The 22,696-nt window shown below is 51.2% G+C and overlaps 1 protein-coding gene across 1 annotated transcript in view; it reads right to left on the bottom strand.

Annotated features, from left to right (window-relative positions):
* Positions 1 to 12,445, bottom strand: part of CLMN (calmin) — a 121,717-nt gene extending 109,272 nt beyond the window's left edge. The window contains exon 1 of the mRNA XM_055555806.1: positions 12,286 to 12,445. Coding sequence (XP_055411781.1) covers positions 12,286 to 12,367 — 82 coding nt within the window. The 5' untranslated portion in view covers positions 12,368 to 12,445. The remainder of the gene's footprint in view (positions 1 to 12,285) is intronic.
* Between the last annotated feature and the right edge of the window lie 10,251 nt (positions 12,446 to 22,696).

Consider the following 22,696-nt stretch of genomic DNA (forward strand, 5'->3'; position numbering starts at 1 on the left):
TGAGCATACATACACTGAGCCTGGGACAGAGGTGAGGCCCTGGGATAGAGTAGTGGATGAGCCAGTTCCCAGGGCCTGAACCACTGAGCCTTCGGGTCTACCAGGGCAAACCAACAGTCAACAAGCCACAACTAATAACAAACTCAAGCCCAGCAGTGCCCACCCTGGGTGGTCACAGTTTATCAAGGGTAACACTCGTCTGGTTCCTGGCCTTCTCCTCTGCCAGCCCACCATCGGTCCCACAGCATCATGGCACCGCGTCCTCCCCAACCCCCCTGCACAGGTGAGCCATCAAATGCCACACCCTCGCGCTTGCCCACAACACTTCAGGAACTCAACAGGCCGTCACCCAGGCCTGCCAACCCGCTGCCACCCAGGTCCAAGGCCTTCAGCTTTGATTTGGAAGGTATCACGTTTTGTTTTGTTTTAGATTGGAGTCAAGCTCAAAGGCCAGACCAGTTCTCCAAGGGAGAGCTGCACACACAGTCCCCTGTGTACATCGAGGGAGATGCATAACCTTGCGCAGACTGGCCTCAGCGGGTACCGGTAAGTATGCAGGGCCAGTGTAAGGCCCAGACACGAGAATGGGGAGGGTTAGTCACTCAGTCGTGTCCAACTCTTTGTGACCCCATGGACTGCAGCACACCAGGCTTCCCTGTCCTTTACTATCTCCCAGAGTCGGCTCAAATTCATGTCACTTGCTGCGGGACAGGGCAAAGTAGCCAAACTTCTCTAGGCCTCAGTGACCACACCTGTAGAGTGGGGATACACCACTAACCTCAGAGGGTTCCCACTGTGCTTTATAATCTGCCATGGCCACAATACAGCGCAGGGAGAGGCTGACAGGTTGGTTTCCCATGGCTGCCTCTAGCCGCTTCAGCCATAATTCAAGGTTATAGGGATTTCATCTTGTCAACCTCTGAAAGGGGATCCTTGTCCCAGCTCTTCTCAGAGCTGCCCCTGGGAATCACTAGTCAGGAACCATCAGTTGGGAATTCAGACTTGACTTTGTCACAGTGTGAGGAGCCTGGTATGTACGTGACTTACAAAACAGCTGAGTCACTGAGCCCACTCTGATAAGAAGCAGAACCCAAGGCTGGCTGACGGCTGGCCAAACAGCCTTTAGCCTGGCCCAGTTTTCTTCCTGGGTTCCAAATCAACTGCCCTCTCCACAGCCAGCCTTGGGCCAGGGCTCACCAAGTCTTCCCCCTTCCCCCAAATCCAAGTCCCATCAGTCTCCCCTATTAACATCCCCTCCCCTCAACTTACTCCATCTTCCCAGACCTGGTTCTGTTTCTTGGTTCTACCACTTACTAGCTCAGTAGAGCTTGGCATTCGTGATGTTCTTGCTCAGCCTTAGTTTGGGGATGATAGCTAATAATGCCCACCACACGGGTTATTTGGAGGATGAGGTTCAGGGTCCAGAAAGGGGTCGACCCTCCATCCCTACACTCCCCATAATCACATCAAAGCCCCATGTATCCCTGACTTGACTGATTTTTATACAGCCTGTACTCTACATTATACATTTTTACAACATCGATGCCCAAAATCATCCTTAGTCACTCAAGCCGGGTCTCAGCTAAATCAGCCTGACAAGGACGGGAACAGGCTACAGCATAGGGGAGCCTTTGAGCTGCCCTGCCATCTTCACTGTCCCGCATGTTTGGGGAATTCCTGGAATATCCGATTGCAATTCCTCCTTGTTTTATAAACAAAAGCAGGAATAGAAAAAAATCAAAGTGTCATTATCAGTGAGCGCTACTGGTTCCATAAACTTAACCGTGGAGCCGATGGAACCAGAGCAAAGACGGTTATGGGGTGACCTTCAAGTAAGCAGAGAGGGGACGTTCAGGGACATAAATGAGACAACAGAAATACAGCATGTCATTCGACCATGGTTAAACAGTGAAGAGTGACTGGGGCTTTCCTTCCCTTCTCTGGGAATTTAGGTTCCTCATAATTGTATGTTTATGTTTGAACTTTTAACGCTCGATGTAACGTTGCCAAAAATCATGAACTGCATATAAGCCAATCCTCTAATGATGCGCTCAGGTTTTCTAAATAGACTTTGATATTTCCCATGAAATAGAAGAGTGTTTATCCAGAATATCCGAGACTTGACTCACTCGGGGTTATCAGCATTTCCGGAGTTCGTGTATTATCTCAACTCTAAAGGAACACAAGGATTAGAACGGAGACAGTATGGCTGTCCAAGCATGTTGAATCGCAGGGTCCACATAACAGGGGGTACCTAGAGGCTGCTGTGACGTCACCCTTTCCTGCCTCACCACGCACGTCGCCAGAGCCACGGAGCACCGTTCCCCGGTCATTCACAGCCCTGCGTGTATCTCAGATCACACCACTACTGCACGTGGACCTCTGAGCCAAGTCTCTGTAGGCCTAGGCAGGCCCCTCTCTCCTGTCCCCTCAAGTCCTGCTCTGCTGCCCTTAGCCAGGCAGCCCACCCACCAGATTCCACAGCCAAGTGGGGCCAGCCTTGTGACTAGAGCCCAGGCCTCTGCTCTCCTGACTCAGGCTCAGCACCACCACCCTGGGTGTCTATCACACTCCCCTGGAAACGAAAGGGTATTCCAGGTGTGCACATGTTCCCCAGGATCGTCTCTTCCAGGAAAAAGGAGAAGGCTTGATAAGCCACCTGTAATTCATTCATGTGTCAGTTTCCTGTTGCTGCTGTGACCTATTACCACACACACAGAGGATTAAAACAACACAATTGTATTATCTGAAAGTTCTGGAGTCAGGGGTCCACAACGGGTGTGACAGAGTAACATCAAAGTTGTCAGCAGGACTGTGTTCCTCCTGGAGACCCTAAAGGAGAATCCTTTTCCTTCTCGCTCCAGCTCCCAGAGGCTGCCTGCACTCCATGGCTCATGGCTCCTTCCAGCAATGGCATCACTATGGCCTCTGCTTCCATCCACACATCTCCTCTCCAACCCTCCTGCTTCCCTCTTACAAGGATGCTTGTGATTAGGGGAACCCACCCGGGTAACCCGTGATCATCCCAAGATCCTGTATTTAATCATATCTTCAAAGTCCCTTTTACCAAGTAAGGGAACACAGTCCCTGGTTCCGGCGATATGTTTGGGGGCCATCATTCAGCCAATAGCAGTGAGGCAAACAGTTCTGCAATTGAGAGCTGGCGGGACAAAGATGCATGCGCTCCTCTGGGGACCTGCTCAGGGCTGGGTGGCCGGGAGTCCAGGGGAGGTGGCTGTGAATTCCTCCCTAGGCGGGCGCAGGCAGGGTGCTGCCCTAGATATAGCCACGGTCATTCTCTGCAGAAGGAGACATGCAAACAAAGATACAGGGATGAGAAAGGAGTGACTTGTGGGAGAAACAGGACCCAGCTATTCTGGATGCAGCTGGTTGATTCCAGCAAACACAGAAGTGAGGGTGCCCAGAGGACACGGTAGGGTTTCTGCCCGAGGGCAAAAAGTTTTGGTAGAGGACTGACTTGGCGAGAGAGAGACAGAGACAGAGAGAGCCAGACCTCCGGATCACAGGGCTGAATTGGGACCAGAGAAGCTAGAAGCAAGAAAACAGTGGTCCTGGCAACTGACTAGGAAGATGTTTGCAAAAGCAGGCAAGAGAGGCAAAAAAAGGGGTAGACAAAGATGTTTGAGGGTCAGGACTGACGGCTGTGGGAGGTGAGAGAGGGCCCCATCTGAGAGTCCAGTTATTTCACCACCAAACTCTCAGATCACCTCCACGCCCCCTCCCCACCCCCTGCCCCAGTTCCCAGCAAGGAGGCCACAGAAAGCTGCTTTTTAAGTATGTCATACCAATGAAGATTAAAAATAGTTTAAAAGAGATATAAAAAGGGATATAAATACTGCAAAGGCTCCTGCCTACATGGAGTGCACCCCCCTAGGAGGGGTAAGCAGGGTGGGGCATGACATCGAGCCCTAATGCCTTCCAGTTAGACACCCCCAAGTTCTGCAGGAGCAGAAGGTCCCATTGGTTGACACCAGAACGATTCCAAGGCTTCTACAAAATTCCCTAAATCCTCCCTGGCTTTTCCTGGTCCTCAGAGCTCTGGACTATAACCTCCAAGCAGCAGTGGATCCTGGTGCTCAGGAAGGGCAAGGGGAATGCAGCTGAATGGGCCACCTCTGGGGTCCACCCCCTACACTGCACCGCCCCCCATCCGACCCTGCCTGCAACCCCACCAGAGAGGCCTCTCCTGCCCCCACCACACTCCCCTACCCCACGGTCCCACACTGTCCGCCTCTGGGACCACAGACATTTTCAGGCCCACATCCTTAAGGCTGGATCAGGCCTCCCCTGGCCCCTTACTCCTGGTAGCACCCACCTTAGCATCCTCAGTCCTAAAGTGCTCATCTTAGCCTCAAGATGCCCTTGTCCACGGTGTCCTAAGTATCCATCCACCCCTCCATCCCAGCTCCCACATTCCAGGGCGGACTCAACAACGATTATTTAAACAAACGGCTAGGCTTCCAGGGGGAATTCCATTTCTAAAGCGGGCACAGAACCCACCCCAGGCACGTGTCAACCTTCTGCAAATAAGGCTGGGCCGCGTACATGCAACAACCCTTCACAAGCATCTCTGACTTGTCAGGTGACCTGGGTCTGGGTTGAGAAAACAAAAGGACCCCACCACCCAACAGGAAGGTCTCCGGATTCCCATACTCCGAAGGGGCCAGAGAGTAACCATTTTGGGTTTTGTGGGTCTCTGCTGTCACAGCTTCTCAGTTGTCACTGTGATACACTCGAATGGGCAGAGCTGTATTCCAATAAAACTTGATTCCCCCCAAACAGGCAGCAGGCTGCATCCAGCCTTCAGATCATAGTTCACTAATCCCTGCCCTGATATGAAAAAAAAAAAAAAAATTAATGAAAGAAAAGCAGACTACTCAGGGAAAAACTGTGAAAGATTCTTTAAAACCACCCTTTGTGATTTTTGATGCTGCCTCTAATTCCTTCTGTGACTGAGACAATCCACCACTGTTTAAAAAAATAAGAGGTGCGGGGACGGGGTGGGGGGAGTAAGAAAAGATTTCTAATGGTTCAACCACTAAAAAGACAATTACTTTCTTCTTCTCTCTTCCCCTCTGAGGCAGGGCAGGCGTGACCTCTGGCTGGTCAGACAGGACTCTGCCCACTGTCTCAGCTGTTTCGGTCAAAAATTAAATGTCAGAATGTTCCCCGGCTCCGGGAGGGCAGTTAATGTAACCTGGGCCTCTTGGGCAAAGGGCTGGCTCCCCAGAACGCTGGATCTGCTCAGAAGCCTCCCCTCAACCCCGGGACTGCTCTGATGGAGTCAAGGCCAATCACTAACAAGGGATTCTGTGAGAAAGCTCTTCCGGGGTCGCCATCTGGATGGAGGGCTTCTGTCTCACTGAGGACCAACCCTTTCGGTGATGGGCTTCTGCTCCACATGGTCTGGAACATTCCTCAGTACAAATGCCCATGTGTAGGGCACGGACCATGCATGAGCCGGTCCCTGAACTTCCCCCAGGTCAACCCTCAACTCTGCCCAGCTGGTTCAGAGTACATGTCCCAGACCTTTCCTGGGATCACCCTAAGAACCACGATTAAGCAGCCCAAGAATAAACCAAGAAGGTGCCTTATTTATCCACGTGCTCTTTTCTAACAGAGCTCATGACCTGCGACCTCTTCTACATGGGACCCTTAATGGGAGTGAGTCTCCCGCTCCTGACAGCAAGAAGAATTCAGGAGCGCAGCCAGCTGTGCTCAGCGGTGCCAAGAGCTTCAGGATGGCCGCCCACCCATGTGTGCCAGGGGCTGGAACCAGGATGGCTTTACGTGGGGATGCTCTGTCCAGGGGGCTTCCCTGGTGGCTCAATGGTAAAGAACCCGCCTGCAATGCAGGAGACACAGGAGACTTGGGTGCGATTTCTGGGTGGAGAAGATCCCCTGGAGGAGGGCATGGCAACCCACTCCAGTATTCCTGCCTGGAGAATCCCATGGACAGAGGAACCTAGCAGGCTATAGTCCATAGGGTCGCACAGAGTCAGACACGACTGAAGCAACTTGGCACGCACACCCGCTCTGTCCAGGGCCCACCCCTCCCTGCACCACCTTTGGGGCCCCATGTGAGCCCCTGACAGTCCTACCCTCTCCTTCAGCAGATGAGGAGACTAAGGCATAGGGAGGGGGAAGAGATTTCCCAGGATCCCCCAGCAAGCGAGCGGGCAAAGCCAGGACCCAGACCCGGGCCTGCAGCTGCCCTGTCCTGGCTGCGGCTTCCCCAGCTGCACCTGCTCCACCTGGAAAGGCTGTTCGAGAAGAATCCGCACCCGGAGGGAGGCAGACAGCCAGGGCTGGAACACAGCCTTTCGTGGGCAAAATCCAGAGTTAACTCAAAGCCAGCAGCATGACTCCAGCTGGGGGGCCGAAAGCCATGTTCTACACACTGACTCATCCTTTAGAACCAAGCATACAGCCCTGGGGGCAGAGCCTTAATGGGCAGCAAGTTTCTGGAGGATGCAAAGCATCTGAATTTGATTTACTTGGTGGTTTTTTTGTAGACAAACCTCCAGCACGCTTGCTGCACCCTCTGAGAGCTGAGGAAGGCAGAAGCAGAAGAGATTCCCTGTCTGTTCTTTGGCTTCTCTGGGTGCTACCAGCTTTGACTGTGGCGTTATTTCCTGATCCCATGGCTGTCTGCGCAAGAGGTCTTTGTTGTTGAGTCGCTCAGTCTTATCCGACTCGCTGCTACCCCACGGACTGCAGCACACCAGGCTTTTCTGTCCCTCACTATCTCCCAGAGCTGGCTCAAACTCATGTCCACGGAATCGATGATGTCATCCAACCATCTCGTTCTCTGTTGTCCCCTTCTCCTCCTGCTCTCGGGAGGGTGCCAGGTGCGAGGAGCAGGAGGGGAGGCTGATGTGGCATCCTGAACCAGACCCCACAGGGCCTCATCCACCAGGGAAAGGACTTGGACTTGACCTTGTAAACCAGCGCAGCCTGACCTTTTCCACACCTCAACACTCATGGATAAGGAAGCTTATCCTAGGTGGACAGAAGCTGCCCTGTGCCCTCAGGTTGGCCATGGAGACCCACTGAAAGCATTAGCAGGGACATGTGTTGGTGGCCGGGTGGTGGGTGACTTGAAGGAGGTCACTATGGAGTCTGGGCTGCTGTGAGGAGGGCCTGGGCATGGGCCAACGGGAGGAGAGGAGGAAGCAGGTATAAAGGCCAGGGCCGATCTTCCTGAGCACACAGGCACAGTCCTGCCCCTGAGCGTGCCTTCAGGCAATCCTGGGCCACTTTCCTGCCTTCCGTGTTGCGTAATACAATAGAATTCGTGCAGTCAAGTTACTGCTATGCCCTCAAGGTCTGGGTTCTCAGGTGGCACTAGTGGTAAAGAACTCACTTACCAATGCAGGAGACTTAAGAGACATGGGTTCAATCTCTGGGTCGGATTGCCTGGAGGAGGGCCTGGCAACTCACTGCAGTACTCTTGCCTGGAGAACCCCATGGACAGAGGAGCCTGGCGGGCTACAGTCCATGGGGTCACAGAGAGTTGGACACGACTGAAGTGACTTAGCACACACACTCAAGGTCTGGTTTCAGTGCCGACTCCCCCCAGAGGCCCTCCCGGCTCCCCACCCTGAGGCTACCAGCTGCTTCACCCAGGCGGCCTCTGCCCAAGATTTACAGAGCCACTGAGGACGGGAAACGTGGCTTAGTCTGACCTGCGTTCAAATCTCAGCCCCACTTACGAGCCCATGACCTTGGGGGCAAGTCATTCAAGCTCTCCACTTCCCAAACAGCCTCCAAGGCTTGTGGAAAGAGTTCTAAAGAGCGGTTTGTGCCTTGCCTGGCACGCAGGCTGCTCAAAGTTGAGTGCACTGTCGCCACCTCTGTTTGGCAGTCAATTCCAAGTGTCCCGAGACACAGTTTGTTTTGCTAACCCTGGGTGATACTGCTCTCCGATAAATCCTGGCTGAGAGAGACACTGAAACAAGGCGGGGATGCTGCTTAGGGAACCCCAGTTAGCAGGGCCCAGTTGGCAGTGCTGGACACCCCTACCTAGCAGGCTCCCCTAGAGATGCAGTGAGGAAGGCTTACGTATGCCCGCTGCCGCGCTGCGTACATGCTCAGTCGTGCCCAACTCTCTGCAACCCCATGGACTGTAGCCCGCCAGACTGCTCTGTCCATGGGATTTTTCCAGGCAAGGATACTGGAGTGGGTTGCCATTTCCTACTCCAGCAGATCTTCCCAATCCAGGGATGGAACCCGCAACTCTCACGTCTCCTGCATTGGCAGGCAGATTCTTCACCTCTGCACCCCCTAGGAAGCCCAGCCCTACTTAACTCCATCCATCTCCAACTCTGGGTGCCAGGTCTTAGCCAGGTCGCTCAGGAACAATGAGGTCAAGCTTCACAGCATTAAACCTAACAGGCGCCCGTGTAACAGGAGATGGTCCCACACTGAATGGATGACTTTGCTGCCAGAAGCAGAAAACTGGAGTCCCAGTCTGGCTGAGTGCCATGATGGTGTTACACTCCTTCAAAGCAGGGACAGGAACCAACTCCGCGCTCCCTGGTGTCTGCATGACGCAATCCTCTTGGCATATGTTTACTAAACTCAACAGGAAAAGGGCTGTGAATCTTGGGGGTGGAGGAGGCTCCGTATATAAACAGGGGCGTCTTCCAAATCCTGGCCTGACACCAGCCTTGGACCAACAGTCAGGGGACCCCGGAACTGGTCCAGCATTCAGCTGGACCCTGAGGCTAAGTCCAAAAGGGGGAAGTCAGGGCAGCCTTGTCATCGGAAGGGCACCCAGCCCGCGGCTGCCCGAAACCAGGCTGAACACCAAGGCACAGACCTGAACCAGCCGCCTCCAACCTCCACTCCACCCCACACGGCTCCCAGGAAGTGGGGGCCACCAGGTGGCAGCTGCCCACATCCTGCAATTCCATGTTCTCCCCTCTGAAAAGGTCAACAGCTTGGGCCGCCCCCGTTTCCTTGCGATGGACCCTGTGGGGGTGACACGGGCAGCTTCTCGCCCAGATGGACCTCTGTGCTCTTGGCCAGAGAGGTCTTCATGTGCAGACACTTTTAGGAGCCCACGGATGCGAGCACATAGAAAGGACTTCACGTGTCAGGTACAGGGAGTTGTCGCGGCCCTCCTGAGAGAGGCCATGCTTCCTGCCCTGCCCACCCCGACCTCCAGAGACAGGTCGGGAACTCTTCATTCCAGCATTCCAGGAGGGATGGTCTGGTGACATTACAATCATATTTGCATGGATTCCAGAATTCCACAGTTCAAGGCCATAGAGAAAATCTTGTTGGAGGCTGAGGATCCGCCTCGGTCCCCGTGACGCAGATCTGTGAAATGCCACTGTACCCAGCATCCCATCACCACGACAACTGCTGCCCACCTGTGCTCGAAGGAAGCACAGAGTTTGGAAAACAACCCTTCTGCCTGGACTCCTGCCTCCCTGGACTAGTACCGAGTTCAGATGATCGAGGCCCCCGCCCACGGCCTACATGTCACCCAGACACGTCCAGGGCCAGCCGACACCCACCAGCTGGTTTGGGCAGATGCTCTAAGCACGGTGAAGGCAGCCTTCCAGACCTGACCCTTTGGCTGGACTTCCTGAGCACCAGAGAGACGAGGAGAGAAAATGGCCTTTTAGCATCTTCAAGAGATGGGGATGCCAAGGGAAAGATGGAGAGAGACAAGACAGATTCCTGTCCCCACCTCCTCTCCCAGCCTCTTCTCAGCGATGCTGGTTAGAGCCACACAGCTATCGGCCAGCAACTCCACAGCGCCCCCCAGGACTCACAGCTCCAACCCTCCAGGACAGCCTGAACTGCAAACAGCCCAAAGGGGCCTCACTGAAGAACATACCAACACACTGTGGTACATCCATACAGTGGATGAGTCCTTGGCAAAAACAAGGAAGTACGTTCTGCCTGATCTCGGGCTAGGAGCGCAACTGACACAGCGAGATGCTGGGCACTGGGGACTTTTAGCAGGTAATGTAAGGGTTCCCCAGCTGTGTTGTTAGGATGTTTGCAAAACCCTGCAGATTTACTAAAAATCACTGAATTATAAACTTAGGTTGAATTTTATGATATGTAAATCATACTTCAGTGAAGTAGTTTTTTAAAAAACTTTAAAAAAGGAACTACTGATACAAGCAAGAAGGTGATAAGGACCAATATAATGCGGAACCAAAAAAAGGGCCATTTCAAAAGAGTACATACACTGTACTATTCAATTTTGTAAGAAATTCTAGAGGCAAAACTATAGCAATAAAGATTAAAATAGTAGCTGCTTTATTGAGGTGGGGTGGTGGGAAGGGAGACAAAACATCCATCTGAGTACTAGAAAATTTCTACATCATGATCTTAGTAATGGTTCTACATGTGTATCCACCCATAAAAATACGTTGGGCTTGTCCTTGAGATTAATGCATATTTTATATACACATAATAAACATAAATAACACACACAACATTAAAATTTGTTTTTTTAAAACAGCAAAGCCCATTGACGCTCAAACTGTAATTGGCAATTGAGTAGAAGCGAGGGCAGTTTACTGGGAGCTGAGAGAGGAGAGTCCACTCGGTGAGCTCCTACTCAACCCTCAAGACCCATTTCAAATTGCCCCCATTCAGCAAAGCCCTCTCTCACTGTTCCAAGTGTAACTAGCTGCTCATATTGTTGAACATCCCTTCACAAGCTGATATCCTTCACACTGAGAGTTGAGGAGTGCAGGGAACAGTTGCACCAAGATTTGGTTAGTCTGTGCTTATTAAACACCCACTGATTGCCTCACACACACACCCCCTGACAGCCCAAACTAGATGCCATCTCAGCAAAAGATACTAACGCTCACCCCAAAAACAGGATGTCTGTTCTCAGGCAACGGGACCCGGATGTGAGACATCGAAAAAGATGATTTTCAGTATCTCCAGCTCAGTCCTCCTTGTTTTACACCAATCACAGCAGAAAAGGTTCAGGGGAGCCCAGAACAAACTCGATTTCCAGTGTCCAGTGTGCAGGGCTCCCTTCCTCCCCACTTCAAGTCACCTCTGCATACACTGTCCCTGCCCAGCCTAGGGGTGAACAGACCATGTGGCCCCCCAGGAAATATTCTACCAAGTGTAATGTTTAATTAAACTTTACTGCCTGGGCACCCCTTTCAAGACTGCACCCCGCCCACTTGGAATGAGAGGGGGGACTCACCACCCCCCGCATTACTTCTCTATCCAGGCCTCCCAGCTCTCTCTGAGTCACCCCCTAACCATGGAATCTCTAGAAATCCAAGCCTGAAGAGGAAGCTGCTGGGGTCTATATGAGTGAAGAGAGCCCAGAGGTGGAACTTGGTCCAGTTCTGCAGAGTCCGTATATGAAAAGAGAGAGGCTGGAAGTACACCTCCACAAAAAAGCAGCTTTCTTTGGATGTGTGGTGGATGCGTGGGTTACCAGGAGACTGTAGATGAAGTTTTCCCTTTAAATATGTTTGTGCTTTCTAAGTTTCCACAATTGACAGACTCCTCGGGAAGATAAAGACACTTCATCTGTGGCGGGAGACAGCCCCCCACCCCCAGCCCAGGTCAGACCTGCTAGCTCCCAAGCTTCTCTTTCACCTTGTCCCAAGATACACACAGGTCCCAGCGTCCCGTGCCACGGGCGGCCCTCGCCCTTATCCTACCCCCAGCCCGCAGCTCCCCGAACAAAGCGGCCTCTTGACCCCGCGCCTCTGACCTCCTTCTCCTCGTCCATAGCGAGGCACCGCCCCCCATTCAATTCCCCTAGCCCTGGAGGTACTTAGGAACTGTGTGCAAACACACACACACACACACACACGCACATGCAAACGCACTTTCTCCTCCCCTCCCTGACCTGGGCCACCACCCCCAAGAGCCCAAGTACAAACTTCTCCAAACTCACAACTATGGCTGGAGGGGGAGTCTTGACGTCCCCTCCACAAAGCAAATGGGATGCCCCCCGCCACACACACACACACACACACACACACACACACACGTGTGCCACCCCACTCCCGGGTCACTGTTCATCTGGCACGGGGGCGGCAATGCCCGGGTTTGAGGGCGGGTGTCTCGCGGCCACCCTCCCCACCCCACCCCCACCCTCCTCCGCCAGGGCCCCCAGTAAGTGACAGGACGGGGACAGGACCGGGCTGGGGCCGGCGCGGGTCGGTGCTCGGTCGGTGGGGGTGGGGAGCGGCTCCCGGGGCTCCGGGCTCCCCCCGATCGGCGCCCCTCTCCGAGGAGGCGGGGGCGCTTTACCTTGCAGGTTCTGGACTCGGATGTCGCTGATCTGTCCGATGAGCTCCTCGCGCTGGAACCAGTCCCATTCCTGCGCAGCCATGAAGCGCGGGCGGGAGGGCCGGGGCGCCGGGGCCGGGCGCGGGCGGCGGGCGCGGAGAGCCGGGCAGGCGGGCGTGCGAGCGGCACGCACCCGGCGAGGGCGCCGCGGAGCCGGAGGAGCGCGGGCGGGGCGCGGGCGGGGCGCGGGCGAGCGCGCGGCGGGCCGCCCCCGCCGCGGGCTGGCAGCGGGCGGGCGCGGGGCGGCGGGTGCGGGGCGCCTGGCTAGCGCTCACTCCCCCATCCGGGGGCGGGGGCCCCGGGGGCCGAGGGAAGGGGCGGGGCGGGGCGGGGAGGGAGGCTGGACTCCGGCCGGTTTCTTTCCTTTTTTTTTTCCGGGGTGTTTGTGGCTGGGATTGTGTGGTTGCAAAAGGGTTGGTGATGAGGCGCGGGGTCCCGGCCCCCAGATTGTGATGTCTCAGGGGGCGGTGAGTCGGGTGACGCCACCCCGCGGGTCGCTGATACGCCCTCCACCCTGACTCCCAGCGCCTCCCCCAACCCCGCTCCCGTCCCACCTAGGACTCTGACAGGCACACCCTTGTACCCCAGGCCCCCTGCCCCCGCTCAATTCGAGGAGGCAGCCCCCGACGGAGTGGGGCGCCCCAAGCCGTGCCCATCCGTCCCTGGGACACTCGGGCACCGGCCAGGGCCTGGGAAGGGGGCCAGCGAGTGAGCAGATGGAGTCGGGGGGTTCTCTCTCCAGATTTCTTTTCTGGGTTTGGATATTGGGAACCTGTCCCGCGGGGATCCAGTACAGAGGTGACCCCAGATAATAGGGAGAAGGGAGAAGCCGGCGACACAAGGGGAGCTGGGGTACTCTTGGCGTCTGGGGCACCTCAGTCTCCAAGTGACCCTCTCTGGGGCTTTACTGAAAACCAAAGAATGAGTGTGGACCTTTCCGTGGTGGGTGTGTGTGTTTCTTCACTGTTTCTTTTGAGTCTTGAGAGTTCCAGGATCTTATTTGGGGCTCACAACTCATACCTTAGGCAGAATTCTTTATTGGCTTTTCAAACTCAGAAAAGAAAAAAGAGGCATTGGAGTCCTGGAATTTGCCAAAGGCTGAAGCAAGAGTTAGAGACGTGAGGTCCCTGCCCCCAGCTCAGTACTCTGACCCTTTCCAGAAAACAAACAACAGACACACAGAGAAAGAGGGGAGGAGAATGGCGTACATATGAGATATTCCAAGAGAGGAAAAAAAACAGGCAGGGCTCAGTGAATATTTATACATATGGGCCACGTTCATCATTGCCACATTCATGTGGTTGAAATACTAGAAACCTCCGTGGGCTACTCCCTAATTAAGAAATAACAATGAAGCCCCCACCGATGCACAGACCCTATGCCCTTGAGGCAGGGCCCTCAGGTAGATTCCTGGGAATGGTGGCCAGCCAACAAACACGGAAATGAGACAATTACAAACAGAAGTGAGCTCCAGGAAAAAAAAAAAATCCACCCAGGCTAAACAACTGGGATGCAGACAGGGGTCAGGGAGGTCTCTGAGGACTGAATTGGATCTGAGCCTAAAACATGAAAGGAGCCAGCTTTGGGGGCAGGAGGTCAGTGGAGGCAGTCCCGGGGCACAGCCAGAGAAGGACGTGGCTGCCCGCATGCGCTACCACTCCCGTGGGGGGACTTTATCTGGAAGATGAATGAGAAGCTAACTGTCCGGGTCCACAGTTCTAGCTTGCTTTCTCTTTCTCCTCGTTCTCCATTTGCCAAGTTCCCCGCCACGAGCATATAGTTTTACAATCAGACAGAAAACCAATAAGTTCTTTTTTAACCTCTCAAGGCCCTTCCCAGGAGTTCCCAGCCTGCCCTGGCTCTCCTCCTCTGAGGGTCTAGAAGCCCAAAGAAGGCCCTGTGTTGCCGACGGGAGCCCATGGGTGTCCAGGCACATGCCCCCAGGCTGAGGTTGGTGCAGCCTTCCTCCTGATTTGATTAGAAAATGCATGGTCATTTCACACTCCAGGGAGCAGGGTCTGTGTCTGTGTCCTGCAGAGCAGGGTGCAAGAAGCCAGGCGTCACCTCATTTTGCCCCATCTGCTAGCCATCGCCTGTTTTTACACTTCAATTTATTTTTCATAATTGTTATGGGCTAAGTTAGGCCAAAAGTCATTTTCTTTCCCCAGTCGAGAGCCAAGAGAATCAGCCTTCCTTGACATCAAGATCTCAGGGAACAGAGGGCTTTAAACAAGCATCGTGGATGTTAGCTGCAGGGATGGGCCATCTTTCATGATAAAAAGATGTCTGTTCCTGGGAAGGAAACACCTCATCTTTTGGAGGCCATTGCACAGGCGGCAGCCACTCCCTGGCGAGGAGGGGCCTCGGTCACCATTGGTGGAACACCAACTGTGTAACAGATGTTGGATCACCAGCCCAAAGAAGTTCTTTCTTTGCATCCAAGTGGAAAGAAACTTTTAGGTGGTTTTTTTTAAAGTGGGCTGGGAGCCTGACTCAACACTGAACATGATGCTGGCTTCTACAAGGCCCAAGAATAGTCCCTGAACTCGTGTGTCCATATCACTCCCTCCCACCCTTCAGGGTCTCTGGACTCTGGCCCTTCCTGATTGGTCCCTATGCCGCCTCCTTCTCCATCCATCCTGATTTTCCACTTTTTTGATCGAGTTCAGGTCCTGTCCAATCACCTCCAGGCCTTGATTCCTTCTTCTCCCTCTGAAATGCCCTATCCCTTCCCTGTTCCCTGCTCTTCACCTTCGTCTGGCTTATTCCTGCTCTATCATATCTACCATAAGAGAACCTTCTCCAAAGCCTCTGGACCCAGCTGAATGCCGTCTTATACAATTCCCATAGTACTCAGTACAATCTCACGATGTCCCGTGGACCCTGCTGTCGATTTTCCACATTGCATTATAATTATCTTTCCTAGATGGTGACTGCAGCCATGAAATTAAAAGACACTTACTCCTTGGAAGGAAAGTTATGACCAACCTAGATAGCATATTCAAAAGCAGAGACATTACTTTGCCAACAAAGGTCCGTCTAGTCAAGGCTATGGTTTTTCCAGTGGTCATGTATGGATGTGAGAGTTGGACTATGAAGAAGGCTGAGCGCCGAAGAATTGATGCTTTTGAACTGTGGTGTTGGAGAAGACTCTTGAGAGTCCCTTGGACTGCAAGGAGATCCAACCAGTCCATTCTAGAGATCAGCCCTGGGATTTCTTTGGAAGGACTGATGCTAAAGCTGAAACTCCAGTACTTTGGCCACCTCATGCAAAGAGCTGACTCATTGGAAAAGACCCTGATGCTGGGAAGGATTGGGGGCAGGAGGAGAAGGGGACGGCAGAGGATGAGACGGCTGGATGGCATCACTGACTCGATGGACGTGAGTCTGGGTAAACTCTGGGAGTTGATGGACAGGGAGGCCTGGCGCGCTGAGATTCATGGGGTCGCAAAGAGTTGGACACGACTGAGCTACTGAACTGAACTGAACTGATGGTTCCCCCCACTTTAACTGTGAACTACTTGAGAATAAGGGTGGTGTTTCATTAATTTCTCTATCTGAGCACTTAGCACAGTGCTAGGCTTAGAGACAGGTCTCAAAACTGAGTGAATGGATGAATAAATGACTTTTTTATTGGCTTGAACTCAGACAACAGGGATCAAATGGCAAACAGTTGATCCCTAGGTCTTGGGCCCAAGTAAACTTCTGGGGAGGCCATCAAAAAATGTGCATTGGCAGTGGGTAAAACCCATGCTGCTGAGTACCAGGGAAGCACCACACTGTGAAAGGTCCCTTCCTTCTCAGGTCCATGCAGCCTCCAGGGTCTGGAATTCTGGCTGAGAGTGAGGGCCATGTGACTTCCAAGGGGGGATTAGGTTATTTGCCCTCTAGCATGAATTAACAATACTGTTTTTCTTTTGCACTTTCATTTCAGAGGAGGAAAAGTACTCTGCCTGAAGGCTTGACTTCCCGGGACTTTCCAGAAACTAATTTTCTAGAAATTGTCCAATTCTGCTAGAATCCTTGTCATTGTTTAAAACTGATTTCTGCCAAGTGAAAGGAGTTGTAGAGAATCCCTGGTCCGAACCTCAGAGAGCCTCAAACCCAACATCCCTGCCCACAGAAGGACTTTGAAACCTCGGGTCTTCCTGCCTCTGCTAACAGAGACTGATGACTTCAGGCAGGTCATGTGGACAGAGGTTTATATCACCCCATTCACACTCCCACTGGCAGAGAAGACAAACAACAAAGATAATCCCAGTGGACCCTCCCACCCACTTCCAGGAGAGGAGTGTGATGGGGGTGTCCAATCGGGAAATTGTTTTCTCTGGTCGCTGTCATCGCCCTGTTTGTGTGCACAATTCTTTAGGGTTTGGCCGGTCCTTTCTCAATCAGAGCTAATCTGGTCTTCACCATGACCTTGTTAGGCCAGCTAGGCAGGCATCACTTTTAGACGAGGCTTAAAACTGTTTAGTAACCTGTCCAAATTCAGAGTAAGCCCAAACCAGACTTTGTCCTCTCTGCCCACCCACATCAATCCCACATACCTATGCCTTGTCTTGTTTATATAACATTTGAAAAATCATAGCTCCATTAAAATCAGAGCGCTCATCAGCATATAAAACTGTTAGCAATTTCATATCAAGTCCAGTTTTAAAATTGTGGTGAATCCTACCTAATCATGCTTCAACTAGACTAAGAACATCTTCTGAGCAAGGAGTCTGCATTGTGATGTCATAAGACTGCATTGTAGGGTAGACACCCACCTCCTGACCTCATTTATTCATTTAAAAAACATTGGTTCAGTGCCCACCCATGGCCTGGCCCTGCAGGAGGATCCAATAGAGGACAAAACCAAGACTCTGCCTGTGAGCAGGTGTTCCAGTACAGGCGTTTGCACTTTGTTGTTTTAAGGGCAGAGAGGAGCCTTTGTAGGATGAAAAGGGGTCAGATTGTCCATTCCCATGCCCATGTTGTGGCATGGGAAGGGATCACAGCTTGGGAGGCCCTGTTGGTCTCAGTGACACAGGTGCGAGATGGTGATGGCCCACACCAGAGCAGCTCGTGCAGAGACAGATTCTCTGACTGTTCAGATAGTGGCATTGACAGTACCTGGAGGCTGGCTAAAGGATTTTGAAGCATCTGTCCATGTCCTTGTGCATGTCTCTTAAACCCACTTTATTGCACATTTCTCAAAAGTGCTGTGCAGGCAGGACTGCCTAGTTCATCTTTGTCTTACCAGAACCCGATATCATCCTGAGCACATAGCAGGTGGTCGGTAAAGCTCAGTTGCGTGTATGAATGAATAAATGTGTATTTAACTCCGTGAAGCAGTAACTCTAAAATCTCTTGGAGCCCTGGGCTCCTCTAGTCGGGATCCCAAGATCCGACTAGAAGTCCCACTTCTCTGGCAGTCCGGTGGTTCAGACTCCAAACTTTCAATGCAGGAGGCGCAGGTTTGATATCTGGTCTAGAAACTATGAGGCTTACCAGTGGCTCAGTAGTAAAGAATCTGCTTGCCAATGCAGGAGACACAGATTCGATCCCTGGGTCAGGAAAATCCCCTGGAGAAGGAAATGGCAACCCACTCTAGGTTTCTTGCCTTGGAAATATCATGGACAGAGGAGCCTGGCAGACTGCACTCCATGGGGTTGCAAAAGAGTCAGATACAACTTAGCAGCTAAACAACATCATCTAGGAACTAAAAGCCCACATGCCATTCAGTGTCGCCACAAAAGGGGGTCTCTTCTATGCCTTAGGAATGCTAGTGAGATTGAAAGTGTTAGTCACTCAGTCCTATCCTACTCTGTTCGACCCCATAGATGGCAGCCCACCAGGCTCCGTCGTCCCTGGGATTCTCCAGGCAAGAACATTGGAGTGGGTTGCCATTTCCTTCATGCATGAAAGTGAAAAGTGAAAGTGAAGTCGCCCAGTCATGTCCAACTCGTAGCGACCCCGTGGACTGCAGCCTACCAGGCTCCTCCACCCATGAGATTTTCCAGGCAAGAGTACTGGAGTGGGGTGCCATTGCCTTCTCCACTTTGTGACCCTGCAGAATGTTACGTGTCTGCTATTTGCTAATTTTCTGCTGCTAAATTCTCTATGTTGATTACTACCTGCCTCCAGGAATACTAAAGGACATGATACAAAGGCTGGTAGCAGGGAGACACACTGAAAAACAGAAGGAATTCAGGTTCAAGCAAAACCATGGAGGATATATGTGTGTAGGCAGACAGTGAAGCCTCAGGCTGTGTGAGCTTGGGCAAGTGTTTAACTTCTCTGAGCCTTTGGGGGTTTCATCTGTAAAATGGGGCCCAGAGTCGCTACCTGGCAAAGTTACTGTGAGAGCAAAGATACGCATATAGAGAAGAGATGCTTTAGTAAATTCAGATCATTTCTGTGGCATAAAATGAACTGCCCATGAATCTGGGAGATTCCCCATAATGTAAAATATTAATGTATTCTCTGGGATTTTATTACTTTTTAGAGTGTGGAGGTGTTGATGGGTGGTTAAAAAAAAAAAATCTTGCTTCCCTAAGTAGACACCACCGGATGTCCCAATTTCCACAAATAAAACCCTTCATTTCTTCCAGGTTTGAATAGTCAAAGGCTGCTTCCCTGGAGACAGCTCTGCTAATTTTTTTTTTTTTTTTTTTTGCAGGCATTAGAACACTATTTAAGGAGTATATATTTTCCAGTAAAGCAAATGATGAAACTTTTTCTCCCCCAGAGTGTGAGATGTTGGCAATGTGATGATGTGGGGAGGGACAGGATGCTGCGAGGAAGAATAAACACCCTGTATGAGGTACTTGCAACAACATTAGGGAAATATATAGAATTTAACATTTTGAAATCAAAAGAAAACTTCACTGATGATAAGCTCAGGAAGGGTGGTTTAAAAGCGAAAAGTTAGGCAAATAAAAGTCCCTGGATCAGCCCCTGTCCCTGCACAGACAAATCAATTTCAACAAATTTATTGCCTCTCTTACCTGCTGTGCAGCTGACATTTACCGCAAAATCAGTCTTGAGTGGGGGGATTTATCAGATGTCTTGCTTTATCTCATTTAATCCTCTCAACAACTCTTTGAAGGAAGTATGATTATCATCCTGGCTTTATTGATGAGGAAACTAAGGACAGAAAGCAATTCAGGAATGTCCCCAAGGTCACACATGTCATAGGTTAGTAGAGAAAGGACTCAACCCCAGATACTGTGCCAAAACCAGTTTGATCTTTCTTCTCTATGGCTGCAGCTTTAGAATCTTCTAACTGGCCCAGCTTATTAAGTGGAATGGTTCATGTTGGAGATTCACTGGGAAATGAGTTTAGCTGTTTTTTGTTTTTCAGTCGCTAAGTCACATCCAACTCTTTGTAACCCCATGGACTACAACACACCAGGCTTCCCTGTCCTCCACTATCTCCCAGAGTTTGCTCAAATTCATGTCCATTAAGTCAGTGATGCTATCTAGCCATCTCATCTTCTGCCACCTTCTCCTTTTGCCCTCAATCTTTCCCAGCATCAGGCTTTTTTCCAATGAGTAGGTTCTTCGCATCAGGTGGCCAAAGTATTGGAGCTTCAGCTTCAGCATCAGTCCTTCCAATGAATATTCAGGGTTGATTTTCTTTAGAACTGCCTGGTTTGATCTCCTTGCAGTCCAAGGGACTTTTAAGAGTTGTCTTTAGCACCACAATTCGAAAGCATCAATTCTTTGGTGCTCAGCCTTCTTTATGGTCCAAATCTCACACCTGTACATGAGTACTGGAAAACCACAGACCTTTGTTGGCAAAATGATGTCTCTGCTTTTTAATACACTGTCTAGGTTTGCCATAGCTTTCCTTCCAAGGAGCAGATGTCGTTTAATTTCATGGCTGCAGTCACCTTCCACAATGATTTTGGAGCCCAAGAAAATAAAATCTGTCAGCTAACTGTCGGCTTTAGGTAAGCAAGACCACTGGGGGTGAGATTTTCCTGCTAGGTCAGGAGTAGAAAAACTCTGTCCATTGCCCTCTGTAGGGAGGTTTCTTGTGTTTGTGTAAAATGCCGAGCGGCATTTCTACTTCTGACCCCTAAGCATTTCAAAGGGGGCAGCATTTCGTTGTAAAAAACACTTAGTGTAGCTTTGCTGGGAAGGATGTATGTTTCGTGTGGTTGACATGGAATTTAACAGGTAGAGTCCTAAGGAGTAAGGGCAAAAGCATTGATCTAAACCAGTGATATAAGCTCTATTGATTTTATCTGGTCTCCCAAATCTGTTCTTGGTTGCTAGCATCCAAGGATGGCTGCTCTCAACCTTTCCCTCTATGCATGTGTGGGCTGCTTCCACATGGAGAGGTAGAGTCTAATTTCCTTTCCCTTAAACCTAGGATGGACCTAATGACTTGCTAGACCAAGAGAATATGGTAGAAGCAATGTTCTAGGACGTCTGAGGCTGAGTCATAAGAAGCCTTGCAGTTCCTGTCTTGGCCTCTTAAAACACTAACTCCAGGGGGAGCCAGGTGTCCTTAAATCTGAAACTGCCATGCTGTAAGGAAGCCAAGCCAGTCATGGGCAGCCAGGAGGAGAGAGACAGAGGAAGAGAGAGGCCTCAAGAGCTCTCAGCTGCTCCAGCCATCAGGCACAAGAGTGAAAAAGCCATCTTGAACAGATGCTCACCTTCAATCCAGCTGAACTCTTGATTACCCTGGATACCGTCTGCCAGTAACCACATGAGAGACCTTAAGTGAGAACCTCTAAGCAGAGAGCCCCGTCAACCCCAACCTTGTTGGAGAAAAAGCATCGCCGTTGCTGTCTTAAGTCACTAAGTTGTGTTGTGCGGCACTAGATAACCAGAGCACTACTTTCTTGTCTCTGCCTCCCCAGGCGTCCTGATTCAGACCACCAGCATCTTTCCCTTCCACAACCTCCACCCCTCCTGCTGGGTTCCTTGCTCCCCAGCTGTGCCCAACCTAACATCCCAGTGTGTATTCCCCACAAGTCCCCAGAGCAATCTTGGATGGCATCAGGACCTGTCATTTTCCGGCTTCCCATCACACTTATGAAAAACTGCCTCCTTCCCACGTCTGCAGTGCTCTACAGAATACAAACACTGTATGATATCATCTATGTGTGATATCTAAAAAATTACACAAATGTATATACAGACTCACAGTCTAAACTCCTGGTTACCAAAGTGGGGGGGGGAGGGGAGGGATGAATTAGGGCTATGGGATTAAGAGATGCAAATGACTATACATAAAACAGATAAGCAACAAGGATTTACTCTGTGGCACAGGGAATTATACCCACTTCCTTATAATAACCCTTCATGGAATATGATCTGAAAAAACTGAATCACTGTACCCGAAACTAACACAATATTATAAATCACTTCAGTTAAAAAAGAAGTTCAGAAACAATCTGTGAGGTTTAAAATTAACAAGTTCAAAAGCACTTCTTTCTATGACGGAAGTCAGGATAGTGGACAGCTCTGGAGGGAGGTGGTGACTGGGAAGGGACCTTAAGGGGTCCTCTGGGGGCGCTCGTCATGTTTTGTTTACTATACGAGTCTGATTGTACAAGTGTTTCTTCACTCTTTGATAGTTTGTCAATGTGTGCATTTTCAGGGTGCAAGTTCCGTAAAGTGTTCAAAAGTGAAAGCACTGCTCTACCTCCTGCCAAGCCACTTTTGCATACACTCTTGCTCTACTTGGAATTCTCTGCCCTCTTTTAGTCTTTCCCTGGTTAATTCCTACTGGATGTTCAGATCTAGCCCAGACCTTTCATCATTAGGAAACTCTTTTCCTATTGTATCAGTCAGTCCTGAGTGTGTAACAAAGCACCCAAAAATGTGGTGACTTAAAGCAGCAATCAATAATGAGCCTATGACTCGATAGTGGCCCGTTTGGGTGGGTCTTGCACTGGTCTCCCTTGGGCTCTCTCAGGTATCCATAGTGAGTTGGCATCTTGGCTGGGCTAGGTGCCCTAGCGTGGCCACCTATGCATGGCAGTTGGCACCCTGTTGATGGGGTCACCTCAGTCCTCCTCCATGTGGTCAGCAGGCCAGCTTGAACTCATCACATTATCATCTCAGGATCCCAAGAGCCACAAAAGAGGGCAGGTCTCAACACACAAGAGCTTCTTAAGCCTCTGCTTGTGTTGCACTTGCTAGTGTCCATTGTCCAAAGCAAGGTACAAACCGAGTTCAGATTCAGGAGGTAAAGAAATAAACTCCACCTCTGGATGGGGGAAGTCATGGCCGTGTCTTCTAAACCATCCACCCTGCCTTCAACCCACAGAGAGGACAGCTTCCCTATTACATACTCTCACACTCCCTGAACTTGCCCTGCAGGGCACTCAGCCCCCTGTAATTGACTATCGGAAAAGTGTGTTGTTCA

Source organism: Bubalus kerabau, chromosome 19, assembly GCF_029407905.1.
Source record: "Bubalus kerabau isolate K-KA32 ecotype Philippines breed swamp buffalo chromosome 19, PCC_UOA_SB_1v2, whole genome shotgun sequence".
NCBI classification, from domain to species: Eukaryota; Metazoa; Chordata; class Mammalia; order Artiodactyla; family Bovidae; genus Bubalus; species Bubalus kerabau.